This window comes from Diceros bicornis, chromosome 15 (genome assembly GCF_020826845.1).
Source record: "Diceros bicornis minor isolate mBicDic1 chromosome 15, mDicBic1.mat.cur, whole genome shotgun sequence".
NCBI lineage: Eukaryota > Metazoa > Chordata > Mammalia > Perissodactyla > Rhinocerotidae > Diceros > Diceros bicornis.
In genome coordinates this window covers 38,781,693-38,801,185 of record NC_080754.1, presented here as the reverse complement: position 1 = coordinate 38,801,185, position 19,493 = coordinate 38,781,693, and the positions used below count along the sequence as shown (strand labels likewise).

General features: G+C 37.5%; 1 protein-coding gene across 1 annotated transcript in view; it reads left to right on the top strand.

Moving 5' to 3' along the window:
• Nucleotides 1-19,493, top strand: part of VPS8 (VPS8 subunit of CORVET complex) — a 257,252-nt gene that overhangs the window by 144,145 nt on the left and 93,614 nt on the right. The window contains exons 29-34 of the mRNA XM_058556181.1: nt 3,826-3,945; nt 5,011-5,067; nt 8,387-8,469; nt 9,225-9,309; nt 11,246-11,344; nt 17,064-17,153. Coding sequence (XP_058412164.1) covers nt 3,826-3,945; nt 5,011-5,067; nt 8,387-8,469; nt 9,225-9,309; nt 11,246-11,344; nt 17,064-17,153 — 534 coding nt within the window. The remainder of the gene's footprint in view (nt 1-3,825; nt 3,946-5,010; nt 5,068-8,386; nt 8,470-9,224; nt 9,310-11,245; nt 11,345-17,063; nt 17,154-19,493) is intronic.

The window sequence follows — 19,493 nt, the reverse complement described above, 5'->3', positions numbered from 1 at the left end:
TTCATCCTGTTCACTTGGCTGTAAGACAGAGATTTCTTCCTCTTAGCGACTTTTAGATGATTTTGGACAAGAGACCAAAATTAAAATGTTCTCTAGTTGTGCATAACATTAATGCATTACATTTATAATAGTTCTTTATAATTTTCAAAGCACATTTATATACATTATTTCACTTGAGCTATTTATTGACCTTGTAAGATAGGCAGTGAGGAATATGAGAACAGGATTGCTAAGCTCTCAAATAATGCCAGTTTCATCCAGGTGGCTAATATGGAGAATTTTCACCTAGATTTCCAAAATACCTTCCTAAATGGTCTCTATACCTAACCTTGTCCTCCTTTAGTTTGTGATCTTGCCTCTTCTCTACCTAATATTGTTCTATGGCTCCCCATTGGATCAGTTGGAATTAAGTTCTGCTGTGAGAGAATATTCAAATTAACGATAGTTTGATTGTGATGGGAATTCATTTTTGTCACATAAGTCTGGAAGTAGGCAACCTGATCTCGTAGAGTGGCTTCACAGACACAGATTCCTTCTGTCTTGCTGCTGTTATTCTTAGTACATGGTTTCTGTCCTTTGGTTCAAAATGGCTGCTCAGGCTCCAGCCATTACCTCTGCTTTCTAGCCAGCCTGAATGCAGAAAGAGATGAAGAAGAAAGTGTTCCCTCTCTTTAAGAAAATTTCTTAGAAGTTGTCTACAACAATTCTGCTTATATCATGTTGATCAGAACTTAGATATATGTCCCCTTAGCTGCTAAGAGAGACTGAGAAATATATTCTGTATTGTGGGTGACCATGTGTTTAGCTAAAAATGAGGAGTTCTGTTCCTAAGTTAGGAGGGAAGAACAGCTGTTGGAGCACAAGTACTAGTTTCTGCCATACCCATATAAGCTGTTTAACGTAACATCCAAGATCCTTCTGTATTTTTTAGTCCCTGACTACTTCTCTATAACTGCTCCTTTCTCCTGTCCCCACCGCTACTCTGTGTCATGAACTCCTCAACCGTATTAAATTATTGGAATGCACTGAACTTTCTGTGTCATCTTTATAGCTTATGTTCTTTGCATAAGTTTTCTTTCATCCCGTCATGCCTTTTCCTTCCCTTTCTCTGCCTGGCAAATTCCTAACCATTTTCCGAGACATAACTCAAATAGCATCCATGAGAAACTGTTTTAGGATCCTCTCCCACACTTCCAGTTTGATTTAGTTGCCTCTTCCCTGTGTTCATGTAACACTTTATGCTACACTGGGCACAATGTTTGGTAATCGTTTACATGTATATTTTCCTACCTGGACTTGAGCTTCCTGTAGGTAGAGACTGTGAGGACTTTTTTTTCGGGAGGTCGTTGTTTTAACATGCCCAGAACATGTCTAGCACAATGCCTGCAACCTAGAAGATGTTCAAGAAATGTTTGCAAGTTGATTGAATTGGAATTTAAATTTAAAACTGTGCTGAATTAGAAGAGTGATCCACATGAAGAGGATAAAGCTTCATTACTGTTGGAGAATGGCTGTTGGGGAATGGCTACTCTTGTATATTGTTTTGATAGTATTTACCTTGGGTCACTTTTGAGAATGAAGAATGCACTTTTGAGGTTATTTCCTCATTTCTGGTGATAGAGTTGTACTAATTTGTTAAAGTGTACTTCTGAGGGAGCCAGTGAAAGTAGGAGTGTAGGCAGTGACCAGAGAACAGGCAAATGAGCATCAAATCTCAGGCGTTATTGTGTGTGCTGAATGGCTGCAGACATAGAGGGGAAAAGCTGTTAATCTGTGACTTTGTACAGGATTGCCCCCCAAATTTTGTAAGCTCGATCTCTGAAATAGGTCAGAGAGAAGAAATGGAGAGAAACCGAAGTTTCTAGGAGGATAACCAGTTAGACACTTGCTGAGGTGGCAAGGGAATTGGCTGTGCGTTAGAACTGTTTTCTCAAAAGGTGTTTCTAGGATCAGACAGTTAAGGAGTTTGCTTACAGAGCAAAAGGAAGGTCTACAAGCAGAGAGGAGCACTAACCGGGCCCCAGCAGTTGAGTCCTAGATAAGGACCTGCATAGTGAAAGAGAGTGATGACTGAGTGTTTTAAAGCTGTAGAAAGCTCTTTGAATATGATAAATTGGAATTTAGGTACACACACAGATTACAACTTGAAATATCCTCATACTCGAGTAATGATTAATTATGCACTTGAGCAAGCTGATTGCTGGGCGAAAAGCAGGAAGGGTGAAAGAAGGGTCTAGACTGCTGGCAAAGGAAGAAAAGGTAGGCCAAAAGCTAGCCCCCAGGGAGTGCTTTATGAAAGGAGGAGTGTTTACTTTATCTTTGATTGGACAGTGGAGGGAGGGGACTTAGGACTTTTCTGTAGATGACACACTGTGCTATTCCCTTATTTGTTGTGGAGTTGCCTCCATAAATTTAGCTAGTCCAAAACAATACGTGGTCTTCCTTCTCAAACTTCTGCATTCTGTTTGTTAATGGCATCATTATCCTACCTGCCTGTCAGGCTCAAGATCTCTTTTTCATTCCTCCTTTAGCCACATGTTTCCACACGTATGAATACTTGTCCTGTCTCCTCTCTCTCTGCAGTGTCTTCTGCACCTGTTCCTCCTTGTTTTCCTTGTCCCTGCCCTAGTCCGAACCCCTTAGTCTCTTCCCTGGTCCCCTGCATCTTGGTCTCTCACCTTTTCTTTCTTCCTTTGTTATTTTCTCCTGCACACTACTGACAGGATAATTTTCCTAAGCACAATACTGATCATGATCAACTCTCTTGGTTGAACACTTTTAATAGCTCCCCAGTTTTCTGTGGAATAAATTCTAGATTCCTTGGAATGACATTTGAGGCCTAATCTTTCCTTTCAATCTAATTTCTCCCTCCTCCGCTTGCGTGCTGCTGCCTTCTAATCAAACACAACAGTTTCTCCAAACAAACATGTGTTTTCCTGTATCCATGCTTTTGCTCACTCTTCTCTCTGCCTGGATTGCTCTCTCTCCACATTTCCCTCTGTCATGGGTTCCACATGGGCTTTAAAGCTTAATTTAAAAGCTACTTTTCTCATTTCTTTTCGAATTCCCTCTCTAACCAGTTGAACTAAATTTTTCCCACTGTGCTTCCATAGTGATTTGTTCCTTTATAATAGTGTTGATCACGTTATGGCTTTTATTTAAGATGTGTTTACCTGTCTCCTTCTTAATTCCCTTGAAGGCATCTACCGTAGCATCTCACACATACTAGATACTCAGGAGATGAGAGCTCACTTAAAGCAGGGGAATGATTATGATTTGATAACTGTGTGTGGTTGTAAAAAGCCTGTTATATGAAACCATCTGTTCAAGAAACTGCTTATAGACAAGGCAGAAGCCATTCTCTTCATTGATTCGTGGACTAGCTGACTTCTTTTCTGGGATACTTTTACTCTCACATTATCTTTTAAACCCTAAAGCAACTCCCTTCTTCCTGTGTTGGTGGGCAGAGTTTTAGGAAGGTTATTAATTTAATTTAAATTAATTTGAGTAGGATTCTCTTTTAAGAACTCAAGAGGGAAACATGACTAATATTTCTTTGAAATCTGCCTCTCTGAAAATTCAGTTCTTATCCAAGTTGTGCCTAGAAGTATGCCAAAAATCACTAACATGGTTTCCTGTCAGAGTGAGCAAGTAGTTGTGCTCCTTCTCTAAATGGTATTGAACTCCTTTATTGAATTGTTGCACAGTCAATAACAGAATCTTTTCATGAGTCTTCAGTAGTGAAACTCCCCCCCGCCATCTAATTGTACATTTTTTGTGTCAAACCAGATGGTGTATTGAATAAATGGTCTCTTTGCTCATCAGGTTATGGTGGAGAATTCAGATTTTACTCCCTCACAAGTAGGGTGTCTCTTTACATTCCTTGCCCGGCAGCTCGCAAAGCCTGACAATACCTTGTTTGTAAACAGAACCCTTTTTGATCAGGTGAGTGTTTTTAATGATGAGAGCTAGAATTGTGTTTATTCTATTTACTGTGCGTAGAAAAGTTCACTAGATTACACTATTTCTTAATAAAATAGCCTGTTGGATAGGTTTTTTTTTCAGGAAGAAGCCTGTTCAGGTTTCAGTTTGGATCTAATTAATTGTCTGGGTTTTTTTAAATAATGTTTCTGGGTACTATGACTTAGCCTAGTAACTCTGTATCGTGGGAGTATGGTTTGTGGAGATTGGTTTATAAAGATTCTTTTCTCTCGATTATTGGGTTGCTCTAAATTGCCTAGAATTCTTTGCTCAAGAATTTTCCAGTGTGAGAATCACCCATATCACTGGTAGTAAGACTTTGATGTTGATCATCTGGAGGAGAGATCACTTTTAGAAAATCCAAATTCATTTACGAATGACTTTGACTCTGAAGGTCTCTCCTCATTCTAGTTAAATATCTCCCATATATCCACAGGTGGCAAAGAAAATACTTTTTATCTGGAGAAAGTTGCTAATGACTAGCATTTACGGAACACTTCATAGTGCCTGACTCGGTTCCACAGCTTTATATGTAGTATTAACTCAGTGCTCCTAATAACTCTGAAATTGGTGTAGTTGTTATCCCCATTTTGCAGATGAGGAAACTAAAGCCTGGAGAGGTTGTCATTCATCCAAGGTCATACTTAATAAGTATTATTATTAGCAATAAATGTTATCATTAAGTGTTAACAAGGTTAGCATTCAAATTCAAGTGACCTGTCCATGCTTTGCTTGGTCCATGGTATCAGGGATCTTAAATTTAAGGTATAAACGATGCTGGCTTCTAGTCATGTTTCTAAACAGTAAAGGATGTGCATAAGGTACATACTAAATTGTTAGTGTACCTGAGCCTGCTGTGGCATGTACTAGGGCTGTCAGTTGGGAAGATACTATATACCTGTGGTATTTGTTATGACTGGATGTGAATGAATTGGTGATATAGAAAGAGTAGTTATTGTTGTTTTCATTATGACAGTGTTAGGGCATGCATGCTGGTGTCCAATAAAAAAAATACCTTTCTTTGACTAGGTCCTTGAATTCCTCTGTAGTCCTGACGACGACTCCCGACACTCTGAAAGACAGCAGGTATGAACTACTAGAACTCTTTTTGCTAAAGAATGGGGAAGAAGACAGAGTAAGCCAGAAAGAACCCTTCCGTGCTAAACCTCACGAAACATAAGAGGAAAATGACTTGTGCCAAACCCTAATACTATGCTAGAGAGTGGCAACCAGAAAATGGTGTGGATGGTTGTTAGAAGTACATATATAAGGAGCTTATGTCAAACTAAATTCCTAAGCAGACTGGACCTATCTTGCCTTCAGCATGACGTCAAAGAGAATACTTCATCCCTCTCCGTTATGTAGCAGCAGTTGGCGCCCATTGTATCCTGCTTTCCACCAGTGTCATTAATTTGGTAAACACTCCTGGCTGCTATGGCCCTGAACCAGAAAGGCTGCAGGATCCTGAGTATTGGGACACTCAACTTTTGGGAGTGCTCTATAGGCCCCACTGCAATAGGGTTGACCATTTCTAGAGACCAAAATCCATCTGTCCGTCCACTAGTCCCTGTGAGATAGTAACTGTTTGATTACCACTTCTTTCTACTTCTGCCACTTTATTGAGGGTCCCTTCTAGGAATAGGATTCTTTAAAAGCTTACCCATTGAGGTGAGCACTAAGAGAATCAACCTACTTAAAATTGATAGCCAGACGCTGTCAGATAAGCTACAAAAATTAAGTATTTTGAGAGCTTTGCTTATTTTTTATGGTAATAGTGCCCAGCTGGCAGGTTGAGACTCAGATAAAGAACGTAGGATGGCAACAGTGACCCCTATCTCTGTACAGCTATGGCCCAGTGACTGCTGCAGACTATCTTAGGGAAGACAACAGCTGCTAAAATTGTGGTTGTCTCTTAAATTCTATTGAATACAAATGGTAATGTGGACCCCTCATTCTGCCCCTATTTCTCTATTGGCAGGAAAAGTGGGTTGTGGTATGCATGGTGTTGCTATATAAAATAACTTTTTAGATAAATAACTAAATTAAAATAAAAACTAAACCTAAATGTAAAAGCCAAACCCTGAAAAGTAATCATAGTATAGTAATATTCTATAATTGGGAGTCTCCTTTAAGATTGTCTAGTTTTTTTTTCTGCTTATTTTAGAAATATAGAAAAATGAAGAAGTTGCTCAAGGTCACAACTAAGATTAGAACCCAGTTTCCTTCCTTTCTAATCCAGCACTCTTTCCCTTGTACTGTTTGTTATGTATAAAAATTGGTTTATGCAGCATTTTTTAGTATTTTCCAGTGGTATGCTGATGAAAGTTTAACACTGGCCTCCCAGGTGTAGTTCTGATATGAATGCTGGTTGATATTTTCATTTATGTAAATGAATAAGACAAAAGTGCAACAGTGAAAGCCTGTTAGAACTTCACTCATTCGTCAATAAAGTGACTTCTTTGCCAAATCAGATAACAGTTTTTGAATACCTGTACTGGAAAAATAATTTCTTAATTTTTTTGTGCTATTCACAATGTAATGACTACTACATGTACATTTTTAGGTTTGATTGCCTTATTAACATTATCTCCATCACTTACTTAACGAGGGTTTGGCAAAGTTTTTCTATAAAGGGCCAAAGAGTAAATATTGTAGGCGTTGTGGGTCACATGTCATCTCTGTCACGTATGTTTGTTTGTTTGTTTTACAACCCTTTAAAAATGTAACAAGCCCTGATTTACAACATTTGCCAATTTCCATGGTGTAAGTACTGCCACCGTGGGTGATTTCAACCTACCAACATGATGTCACTGAACACGGAGTTGGGAACAGATGCTCAATACTGCACTGTTAGTGATACTTCCACCATACAGATACAGTTACAGAAACTAACCTCGAGAGCATATGTACTGAAATAATTAGGAAGTAATGAGTTTTTGAGTATTAATTACTTCTGTTTTTAAGTTTATTTAATTTTAAGTTTGTACAACTTTTTAACAATGGCCGTGTTTAACCAACCAGCTTACAAAATTCCTGAAAATTTAAAAATCAGCTCTAGTGAGTTGGTAAGACTGGCTCCAGCCAATGGCTTTTCTGTTATTTTCTTCCAAATTGAGGCTTCCAGCAGATGAGATTCACTCCCTAGTTGTGCTATATAACAAGTACATTATAGTACTCAAAATCGATTCAGTTAGGGTTCTGAAATGTAAAGTTTGGTTAGAAGACCTTTTCTTTTCTGCTTTTTTTTTTTTGACTTGAAAGTAATCAATTTCCTGTGTTAGAAAAATGCTTTGTTAAATGGTTCCCTGGAGTTCTGAGAAGGATCGTGTCACTCTGGATCTTGAACTTAAATACAGGAGAGAGTTTTCTCATATTGCTCTAATGACCATGTAATGATTCTATTGTGTTTTGAGATTTATTTAAAAATATTGATGAATCAATCTCAACATCCTAGTCACCTTTTTTATTCAGCTACTCAGTGTGGTAAAAATTATATAAACCCCAATGTTTTCATTTTTTATTGTGATAAAATATATATACCATAAAATTTGTCACTTTAAATGTACAATTCAGTGGCATTCAGTATATTCGCATTGTTATGCAGCCATCACCGCCATCCATCTTCAGAACTTTATCTTCCCAAACTGGAACTCTGTACCCATTAAACAATAACTCCCCATTACCTCCTCCCCCAATTCTTGGCAACTACCGTTCAATTCTCTGTCTCTATGAATTGGACTACTTTAGATACTTCATGTAAGTGGGAATCATACAGTATTTGTCCTTTTGTGACTGGTTTATTTCACTTAGCATAATGTTTTTAAGGTTATTCATGTTGTGGCATGTGTCAGAATTTCATTCCCTTTTAAGGCTGAATAATACTCTGTTATATGTATATACCATATTTTGTATATCCGTTCATCGATTGATGGACATTTATGTTGTTTTCACCTTTTGGCTTTTGTGAATAATGCTACTATGAAAAACTCCAATGTTTAATTAGAAAAATTATCATGGATACTGCCTGTAAACAACAGATTTTATAAGAACCATAGACAAAAAAGTACCAGACAAAAATTAACTTCTTGAAAGAATATATATGGACACTTTTAGCTTAGTGGAGGGTCAATTAGATATTCTAATAAGGCTTTATTTGTAAACACTGTGGCATTCCTTCTATGTTTGAAAAATAGGACCATTTATCTTTTTATTAGACTTAAATACAATATGATCAACATTATAATGGCAGTCGAACCTCTTGTGTATGTGAAGGCCTGGGCAAAACATCAGCAAGTAATAAGACAAAAGAAAAAAAGTTACGGGTCGCATGGCTGAATGGACTCTTAAAAGAGCATAAATAAAGTAGATTCCAAAGTGTTTTTCCTCATTTATTTTAAATGTTCAGGTCCTTTTAGAATTGCTGCAGGCTGGAGGCATAGTTCAATTTGAAGAGAGTCGGCTCATCCGTATGGCAGAAAAAGCAGAGTTGTAAGTTGTTTTGAAGCTATATATTAGTTCCCGTAGAACTGTTAAATTACATTTCTCTAACTTGAAGCCCAGTTTATTGATACATTGCTGTTTTTTAAATTAATAAAGGCTATGCAAATAACAAGAAAAAAACCTAAGTGTGAAAGTTTTTGCCTTTCAAGTCTAGAAATTAGTAAAATTTGCAGAAATTGACAGCGAGTAAATTTGAAGTGTTTGTACATTTGTTTTAGTATGAAAATGAAACGGCAGTCATGATTTATTATTTTAGGGTTTTTTATTTACTTAAAATTTCCATGGTATTTCATAGATTTTTGACAGTTATTTATATATATTGTAAACAATGCAGAATTTAACATAGTAAATAGGATGCAATATGTTAGGACTACTATTTATCTAGTTTGACTATTTCATTTGACATATTTAATTCTGAACAGAGAAACTTCATATAATTAATTGATACCTAATCTATTAACTATTTTTATGTGACATGTTGTTGCTGCTTTAATATTTATTTAGTACCCAGCTTTGAAATTTCTTATAAACATAGTATTCAGCAGCATCTTAAACCTATATTTAGAGGAATGGCAGATACTCATCTCCCTTAGATACTAGAACTTCCTTTAACAGTAGAAATCACATCCACTATATTCCTTTTCGTTAATACTAACCTCTACACCTAAGCACGCTTCTCAAAACAATGAGCGAATAACCACCTGCCTGTTTTGTTCACTGAAGTTCTTCCTTTTGTGTTCTAGCTATCAAATTTGTGAGTTTATGTATGAGCGAGAACACCAATATGACAAAATTATTGATTGCTACTTACGTGACCCACTAAGAGAGGTGAGTTAAGAGACTACTCTGCCCTTTTTTCTTACTCAGTCCCTCCCACCCCCATCAAGTAGAAATAACTATTCAGTAGGTATAAATATTCAGTAGAAATATTTGGACATGTGTTTGCTGATTGAAGGTTTTCTTCATTTATTCAACAGGTGTTTTTTTGAGTGCCTGCTATTAGCCAAGTATACATTGATAATTAAAACAGATTTAGTTCCGGCAATTTTAGAAGTTATAGTTTAGTGATGAAGAGTGACAGTAAGAAAACCAAATATATACAGTAGTCCCCCCTTATTCACGATTTCACTTTCCATAGTTTCAGCTACCTGTGGTCAATGGGGGTCCGAAAATATTAAAGGGAAAATTCCAGAAATAAACAATTCATAAGGTTTCAATTGTGTACCATTCTGAGTAGTGTGATGAAATCTCATGCTGGCCTGCTCCATCCTGCCCAGGAGGTGAATCATCGCTTTGTCCAGCATATCCACGCTGTAAATGCTACCAGCCTATTAGTCACCTAGTAGCCCTCTTGGTTATCAGATCTACTTTCATGGTATAGTAGTGCTTGTGTTCAAGTAACCCTTATTTTACCTGATAATGGCCCCAAAGTGTAAGAGTAGTGATGCTGGCAGTTCACATATACCAAAGAGAAGCCATAATGTACTTCCTTTAAGTGAAAAGGTGAAAGTTCTCAACTTAATAAGGGAAGAAAAAATATCATATGCTGAGGTTGCTAAGATCTATGGTAACTTTTATTAAAGTATATTGTCATAGGGGGCCGGCCCCATGGCTTAGAGATTAAGTGAGCACGCTCCGCTACTGGCAGCCCAGGTTCGGATCCCGGGCGCACACCGACGCACTGCTTGTCTGGCCATGCTGAGGCAGCGTCCCACATACAGCAACTAGAAGGATGTGCAACTATGACATACAACTATCTACTGGGGCTTTGGGGAGAGAAAGGGAAAAAAAGGAGGAGGATTGGCAATAGATGTTAGCTCAGGGCCGGTCTTCCTCAGCAAAAAAGAGGAGGATTGGCATGGATGTTAGCTCAGGGCTGATCTTCCTCACAAAAAAAAAAAAAGTATATTGTCATAATTGTTCTTATCTATCATTAGTCGTCATTAATCTCTTACTGTGCCTAATTTATAAATTAAACTTGATCATAGGAAAAGTTTATAAAAAGAAAAGTTTGTACAAAAAAAGTTCGTATGTATAGGAAAAAACATAGTATATGTAGGGTTTGGTATTATCCGCAGTTTTAGGCATCTCCTGGGGGTCATGGAACGTATCCCCCATGGATAAAGGGAGATTTTATAATTACTACTGTAATTACAAATTGTGATGAGTGCTAGAGAAGAGAAACTGGGTGCAACTTTAGAGGATAATGGGAGAACTGACTTATACAGAGCAGCCAGGGAAGGAATCTCAGAGGAATTGACATATAAACTGAGTTTTGGAATTTGAGAAGAAGCCAGTCAAGCAAAGAGCCAATGGAAAAGTGTTTCAGGATAAGGAACAGTATATGCAAAGGCCCTGAGGTAGGGAAAAATTTTCATGTGTTGAAGGAACTGAATAGAGGTGGTATAAATGAAGCAAAGATGGGTATAAGTGGAGCATAATAGACAAGGCCAAGGGTGATTTGAGATAAAATTTGGAATGTGGACAGGGACCACCAAAAACAAAAGTATGATATTCTCTCCTTAGATTAATGAAATTGAGACCAAAATTAATTGGAACAGATTTGCAACTTCTAAGAGTCTACCCTAAACTTTAGACAATTACTCTTTCTCTTGAGTGTCAGTTTTCCGTCAGTTAACTATCTCCAAATGTTTTTCTATTTCCAAATAATAGATATTTACCAAAACTGCTACAAATAGTAGATAGTGACTAACTATTGCTTGAGTGAGTAAATGAATAAATTATGTTGTCTTGTGCTCTTCAGGAAGAGGTCTTTAACTACATTCACGATATCTTATCCATTCCTGGACACAGTGCAGAGGAGAAGCAGTCTGTGTGGCAGAAGGCAATGGATCATATTGAGGTGCTGATTCAACAAAACTTTTTAAACTTGCCCATTTGAATGGATATCTCCCAAATTAACTTGATGCTAACTAAGCAATGGCGGGTGTCATATTATTAAGTTGATTTACTTGAGGATTAACATCTTTTTCAAATAATTTATTCCACCCGTTTGTACTCATAACATGTCATATACAATTTACTATATCATGACTTCTGAAAATAACACACGTTCAGTCAGCTAGCTGACAAGCTGAAATATTAGTGGGTTTTTACGTTCTGAGAGTACTACTGGGCTTTTCCCTAATACACGTTGGGAGCCATTCCCACTCATCACCCAATGGAATTCTAGAAACACTACTGCAATGAGTTGTTTTCTCTGATGTATTTCCCTTCCTTATGTAACAGGACGATGATTCTGATTTTGTTTATGCATGCTGTTTTACAAAAATGCAAGAGTTTACTTTGAAACAAAAAGTTGTTTTAAAAACCATGCTTATAGATGCCTACATGGAGAGACCAATACATGTGTGAGGAACGTGTGATCAGAATGCATTATGAAAAGGGGCCCGAAAATCTCTCCTCACTTTAGTTCGCTTAGGTTCATAACGTACAATGTACCTCAGAAACCAACAGAGCTGGCAGGTTTGCTAAAATCTATTCTGTTTTACGGGGCACTGATTATTGAAAAAAATAGTAACAAAAGATGCTGAGATAATCCTAGTTTTGGATCTAAAAGGTTCTCTCCTTCTCCTTGTAGCAAGAATCACGTGATACGGTAACCTCTGGTGATGGGTTTAGAGATGTAGTGAAAGATATGATTATTCAACATGTTTTAAAATTTTTTGTACGTATGAAAAATGATAAGAAAGCATGAGCTCTGAAACTTGGATAAAACGTTGTATGTGATGTGAATACTTTGTTCTAGTTTCTGATGGTTGTAAGAAAGATCAGAAATGTGAACAGCATCTTATGTGAAACATCTGGTGTGAAAGGTGGTGCAGTCAGTCATCAGAAGTGTGGTCTGAAGTAATTTCCATGCTTTCATCTATAGGATTGAGAACATATATATGTTATTTAATATTATCATATTCCTGCTAACAACAAGATGAATATATCTTGGTGAAGGAACCCAAGAAAACTTCTCCTATTTCAAGTTGTCTCTTTTTTCCTTTAATCATTTTATATTCTTTTTCCTTTCATCATTCCCTTTAAGTCTCCATAGTTACATTACGGCCCATTCTTCATTTCTCTTCATCTGCATTATGCAGTGGTTTTAGCACATGGACTCCAGACATCCAAAAATGAAGCTGTCTCTCTCTACATAATGTGAAACGTGATGAATTAATCAATGAGCAAACAAATTACTCAGCAGAAAACTCATACTGGAGAAGCAAGAAGTATTTTTGCCACACAACAGTTATTTCTGCTGTTTTTCCCACATCTGCACATTTTTTCACCTTGAACTTTTTAATATCTCTTAAGGCCACAATTAGAGATATATAGACATTTTGTTCAAGACTTCTGTGGCTTCAGTAATGCAAACAAAATCAACATTAAATATGTAGGGGGAAAAGTCTCATAATAAAGTTTTCGGACAGTATACACTGTGTATAGATTAGTGGTTCTTAACACTTTTGCAGCTATAGACCTCTTTTGAGAATCTAATGAAAGATTTGGACCTGTGCCTCGTAATATTCTGCATGTGCTCAGATACATAATGTTGTTTACAGTTTCAGGGATCCACAGACGCCCTAAAAGCCATTCTTAGGTTGGGTTTGTGGATTCCAGGTCGAGAAATTCTAGTTTAGATGGTTTTTCCAATATAAATAAAACATGTTTCATTAGATTCTTTAAAATATTTCTTAGTTCGAAATATAAAAGACATCCAAAAAAGTGCATAAAACAAATGTAGAGTTTAATAAAAAATTACAAAGCAAACATCCCAGGCCGAGATCAAGAAATAGAGTTATTTCCAGTATCCTAGACTATTCCCATGTATCCTTTGCTGATCGCCATCCCCTGCCTCTCCTGTTATGCCTGTTATCCTGATTTTTCTGATAATTTCTTGCCTTTTTATATCCTGTTACTACACATGCCTGCATCCCGAAAAATATATTGTTTTGTTTTGCCTGTTTCTGAACTTTATGCAATTGAAGTTATACTTTGTATTTTCTTTTTTTTCTCAGTATTTTGAGAAGTTTGTGTATTTTGATCTAGGTAGCTGTGGTTCACTTTTATTGTTGTATTCCATTTTACAGGCTATCACAGTTTATCAGTTCTACTGTTAATGGACATTTCAGTTGTTTCTAGGTTTTGGCTGTTAAAAATAGTCCATCCATGGGGCTGGCCCACCGGTGTAGTGGTTAAGTTCGCACACTCTGCTTCAGTGGCCTGGGGTTTGCAGGTTCGAATCCCGGCCGCAAACCTATGTACTGATCATCAAGCCATGTGTGGCAGCGTCCCACATACAAAATGGAGGAGGATGGGCACAGATGTTAGCTCAGGGCTAATCTTCCTCAGCAAAAAGAGGAAGATTGGCAACAGATGTTAGCTCAGAGCCGATCTTCCTCACACACACACAAAAAATAGTCCATCCATGATCGTTCGTATGTATGCATCTTGAACAACACATGCATTTTTCCAGGGTAGTGGGTCTCAGTTTGATCCCCAGTCCAGCATTACAGCATCAGCTGAGAACTTAATAGAAATGTAGCTTCAGTGTTTTCCACAGACCTACTGAATGAGAAACTCTGGGAGTGGGGCCCAGCAATATGGTTTAATAAGCCCTACAGGTGATTTTCATGCAGCTAACTTTGATAATCTCAGCTCTAGGGTCTATAATTGCCAATTAATTAGGATAAATTTCCTTTGTGTAATGTACCTGTTCAAGTTTTTTGCTCATTTTTCTATTAGAATGTCTTTTGTACTCATTGATTTGTAGGAGTTCTTTATGTATCCTGGATGTTAGTCTCTTTTCAGAGATATGTGTTATGAATATCTTCTTCCACTCTGTAGCTTTTTTCTGTGGATCTTTTTTTTTTTTTTCTGCTGAGGAAGATTCACCCTGAGCTAACATCCGTTGCCAATCTTCCTCTTTTTTTGGCTTGAGGAAGATGAGCCCTGAGCTAACATCTCTGCCAGTCTTCCACTATTTTGTATGTGGGTTGCTGCCACAACATGGCTGACAAGTGGTGTAGGTCCATGCCCAGGATCTGAACCTGTGAACCCAGGCAGCTGAAGTGGAGCATGCCAAACTTAGCCATTATGCCATGGGGCCGACCCCTATGCTTCTTTTTAAGAAAAGGTTTGTTTTTTTTTTTTCAAGCAGTCAATATAATCATTTTTTTCCTTCTGTACTGAAGTCCTCCTCCTATATTATTGTCTAAATGCTTTCTTGGTTTTTTTTAATCTTTAAATCTTAGGTCCACCTAAAAGCAGTTTTTGTATATGGTGTGAGGTAGGGGAGGTCCAATTAATTTTTTAAATATGGATGCCCAATTTTCCCAGCAACAGTTATTTTAAAGGGTTGCCATTCCCCATTGCTCAGCAGTGCTACTTTGTCATAAGTATATCAAGGATCTGTATACTTGGTCTGTTTTTCTGAGCCCTCTTCTGTTTCATTGGTCTATTTTTCTCCGCATCAGTACTTTACTATTTTAAATATTGTTGCTTTATAGTAGTCTTGATATCTTTAAGAGAATATCGGCTGCTCTTGACCTTTTATACTTCCAAATACATTGTAGAATCAGCTTGTCAAGTTCCACCAAAAAATTTTCTTAACCTTATGATTCTGACAGGAATTGCATTGAATCTCTCAATCATTGTGAATTTAATTGACATCTTTACAATAGTGAGTCTTCCAATCTGTAACCATATGGTATAACCCTTTAGCCAATATGTTTCTCTAAAGTTTTATAATTTTCTCTGTAGAGATTTTCCATCCTTTGTTAGATTTACTGTCAAACTTTATATTTTTTAGCATAAAAATGCTATTAACAATATTTTTAAAAATTTTAATTCCAACATAAGTACTTTGTTTACTATAAAGATTTTTATGGAAATCTTCTATTTCTAGTATGCTAACAGTTTTCTCCTGAATGAATTTTATCATCTTTTCTCCCTTATTCTGTTTTTGCAGTAAATTTTATGGATATTAAACCAGCCTTGAATTCTGGGATAAATGTAACTTGATCCTAACATATTATCCTTTATATTGTTGGATATTGATTTTATTTAGGATGTTTATATCAATGTTCATGATTAAGATTGATCTGTAATATTCCTTTTGGGTTTAGATATCAAAATTTTGCTAGCCTTATACAATGAACTGAAGAAGTTTCCTTTTTTTTTTTTTTTTTTAACTCATTTTCTTTTCTCCCTAAAGCCCCAGTACGTAGTTGTATATTCTAGTTGTAGGTCCTTCTAGTTCTTCTTTGTGAGCCGCCTCCACAGCATGGCTACTGACAGAAGAATGGTGTGGTTCCATACCCGGGAACCGAACCTGGGCTGCTGAAGCAGAACGTGCTGAACTTTAACCACTAGGCCATTAGGGCTGGCTCAAGAACTTTCCTTTTTTTCTATCTCTGTAAGAGATTAATTAATGTTGGAATTATTTCTTCCTTAAATGGTTCCTAGAACTTAGTGAAGCTATTTGGGACTGGGGTTTTCCATAGGGAAAGATTTTTGACTATTCATTAAATTTCTTTAGTGGTTAAAAATTAATGCAGGTTATCTATTTCTTAAGTCAGTTTATTAAATTATATTTTTCTAGGAATTTATGCATTTTGTCTAAAATTTCAAATTCTTGACATATGTTAATTCATAATAGTTTCTTATCTTTCTGTTGTCCACAGATCAGTAGTAATATCCCCTTTTTCATTTGTAATATTGATTAGTGGTGCCTTCTCTGTTTTGAGATGTATAAAAGTAGTATAAACTACAGTTATTTGTGTCAGCTACTTATTATTAATCTACAAATACTAACACAATTATTAGATATATCATGAATATTTCAGTCACAATAACTTATTGAACTTTTATTTGACAATATGCTATGTTGATCTATAGATGGTCTTTGCATTTTAGCCATGTAACATGCGATTGGAAAGGTAGGATAATAGGTCACAGAAACCGAGTAAGAAGAGAGTTTCAAGAAGAAAAGGATGGCCATAAGTGTCTGGGAAAGGGCAGATTGGAAGTCTTAGATTTGACAGAAATAGATCTTATTAACAGTGGTCAACCTCTTAGTCTCATTTAAGACTCATGACCTTAGTTGATTTCTTAAGACAATTCTAGACAATTCTAGTTTCAGATTCACCAAGCATCAGAAGTAAAGTTTTAGAATTCTTAGCCAGGAAAATTGCAACTATGTTCTCTTTTTCATTTCTTCAAGTTATTAGTTTAAGCTCAACAGTGAAATCCTCTCATAGGGAGTTTGGGAAGCTTTTGTTCCTCCTGTTCATCCTGTAGATATCATGGCCTAGTTCCAGAGTTTTAGTGCTTTCATTTTCTAAGGATTCTGAATTACCTTTTGTATCAAAATCGGATTTTTTACATGGCATATTTCTAGTTTTTCTCATTTGCAACATGCCTTTAAATTGAGGCCTTATATCAAGGCCTCCCGAAATGCAGTGTAGAAGCTCGTGAAAATACTGAGGTAGGTGATCATGCTTCACTTATTTGGAAATTCCGTTTAAATTTAACATTAAAGGTCATTTTATCTTTTTTTTTCGCTCCAGGAACTTGTGTCCCTGAGGCCCTGTAAAGCTGCAGAGCTGGTTGCTACTCACTTTTCTGAACAAATTGAAACAGTCGTTAAAAAACTTCAGGTAAGTATTGCAAAAACATACTGAGAAGAAGCATCTAGTGGAGAGACAATTATTGAATAGCTACCAAAGTGCTTTTGGTTGTAGTAATTTCTTCAATTGATAGTTGCCATTTAATAGCAGTTTCTACACATTGTGTGTGTGTGTGTGTGTGTGTGTGTTTGGGAGTACTTGTGTGATGATCTCTGGGTTTGGAAGTGAGGGAGTTCATCTTTGTGCATAACAAATATTAGCATCCCAGAAACATTTTTGGAACTATAACCTGTACTTAGTCTAGAAGTCTTAATCCACAGAAGATCCTTCCCCCCTCCTTTTTTCTTTTGCTAAAGGAACTACAACTGTATTGTCTTTGAGGTTCATGTTATTTATTCAGACTTTTGTCATCCTCAAATTGAGTTAAAGCTGACTATCTGGAATTTTTCTTGGAAAGTCTTAACTAGAATACAACTGTATTAATGCTGAATATTGAGATGCTCGGTTTGAAGTACTATTTTATGGACTTAGTATTCTACCTGTCACTACCATGGCAGTGCTAGTGGTGAGTTTTGCTCACAACCTTATGGCCACAAGTGATGGAGGTAGCGAATGGGACAATGACAGGGACTTGAAGCACAGCCCAGAGTCCTCAAGTGGCAATAATAGTAGTAGAGAATAGCTATGCAAGATGGAAACTAGAGCAGTGAATGGGAGGCAGCTGGCATGAGAAACAAAAATATGGAATTCATTCATTTAAACACATTATGGCTCCACTGTGTACCACAGTATGGTAGGCCCTGGGATGCACAAATAAGAATACTATCTTTTCTTTAATTTTTCCTGTGGAACAGACAAGCACTTACATAACCACAGTACAATGTTATAAGCACTATACCAGACATATGTAAAACATGCTATAGGAACAAGAAAGTGATAGACTTTGTGAGGAAGTCAGACAAGAGTTCCCAGACGTGCCTGAACTGGGTCTGGAATGATTGCTATCAATTTTCTAGGCAGAGAATTTGGAAGGACTTGCTAGATAAAGGGTTCTGGGTATGGAAAGACTTGAAGGCATGAAGCAACATGCATATTCAGAGAATGGTCGGGTCTGTATGAAGCGTGATGTGCTGGGGACAATGATGGAAGAAGCATTAGATTAAGCTATAAAAGGTACGTAGGAGAGGAGTTCAAATTATAGAGGCTGGTCGGGGCTGGCCCAGTGGCGCAAGCGGTAAGTGTGTGTGCTCCGCTGCGGCAGCCCGGGCTTCGCAGGTTCGGATCCTGGGTGCGCACTGATGCACCGCTTGCTAAGCCATGCTGTGGCAGTGTCCCATATAAAGTAGAAGAAGATGGCCACGGATGTTAGCTCAGGGCCAATCTTCCTCAAGAAAAAAGGGGAGGATTGGCATCAGATGTTAGCTCAGGGCTAGTCCTCCTCACACACACACAAAAAAATTATAGGGGCCGGCCCCGTGGCTTAGCAGTTAAGTGCACGCGCTCCGCTGCTAGCGGCCCGGGTTCGGAATCCCGGGTGCGCACCGACGCACCACTTCTCCCACCATGCTGAGGCCGCGTCCCACATACAGCAACTAGAAGGATGTGCAGCTATGACATACAACTATCTACTGGGGCTTTGGGGGAAAAATGAATTAATTAATTAATTAAAAAACAATTATAGAGGCTGCAAAACAGAGTTTGGGGCCTGATATTGAACAATCTTATATGTAATGCTAAGAAATTATACTATAGTATACATCTTCTGTGTACTGGAGAATTACTAAAGTTCTTAAGCAAAGGAACATCATCATTAGATTCATTTTATAGAACATTAACTCTCTAGAGTAGAGAATGCGCTGGCAAAGAGAGCAAATGGAGGAGAGAGACCATTTAGACCAGTCAGAAGGCAGAAGCTGTAGACAGAGGGCAAAATGACTAGGACTAAGTCAGTGGCAGTGGAGGGGACAGAAGATATGTTTGTGAAGCAAAATGTATGGGGCTTGGACATTAGTTGAAAGGGATGCGAGGAGTTAAAAATGACTCCCAGATATGAGGCTTGCTTGTCCAGCATGATGAGGTCCATTAACTCAAGATAAACACTCACCCATTAATTCAGTAAATACTTACGTATCTGCTGTGGGCCAAAAACAGTGCTGGGGATACAAAAACGTAAATGTATCCTTGTGCTCAAGGAAGAAGACAGATAAGCCAAAAGACAATGGCAGAGTAGTTTGACTTGAATGAAGATAGAGCACTGCCTGGCATACTGCGGAAGTACGTGGAGAGTCATCCAGTCCATTCTAGTGAGGGGGACAGGAGAACATTTCTGCTAAAGCTACTGTCAACCCACAAAGCTTCTCCCCCCTTTAA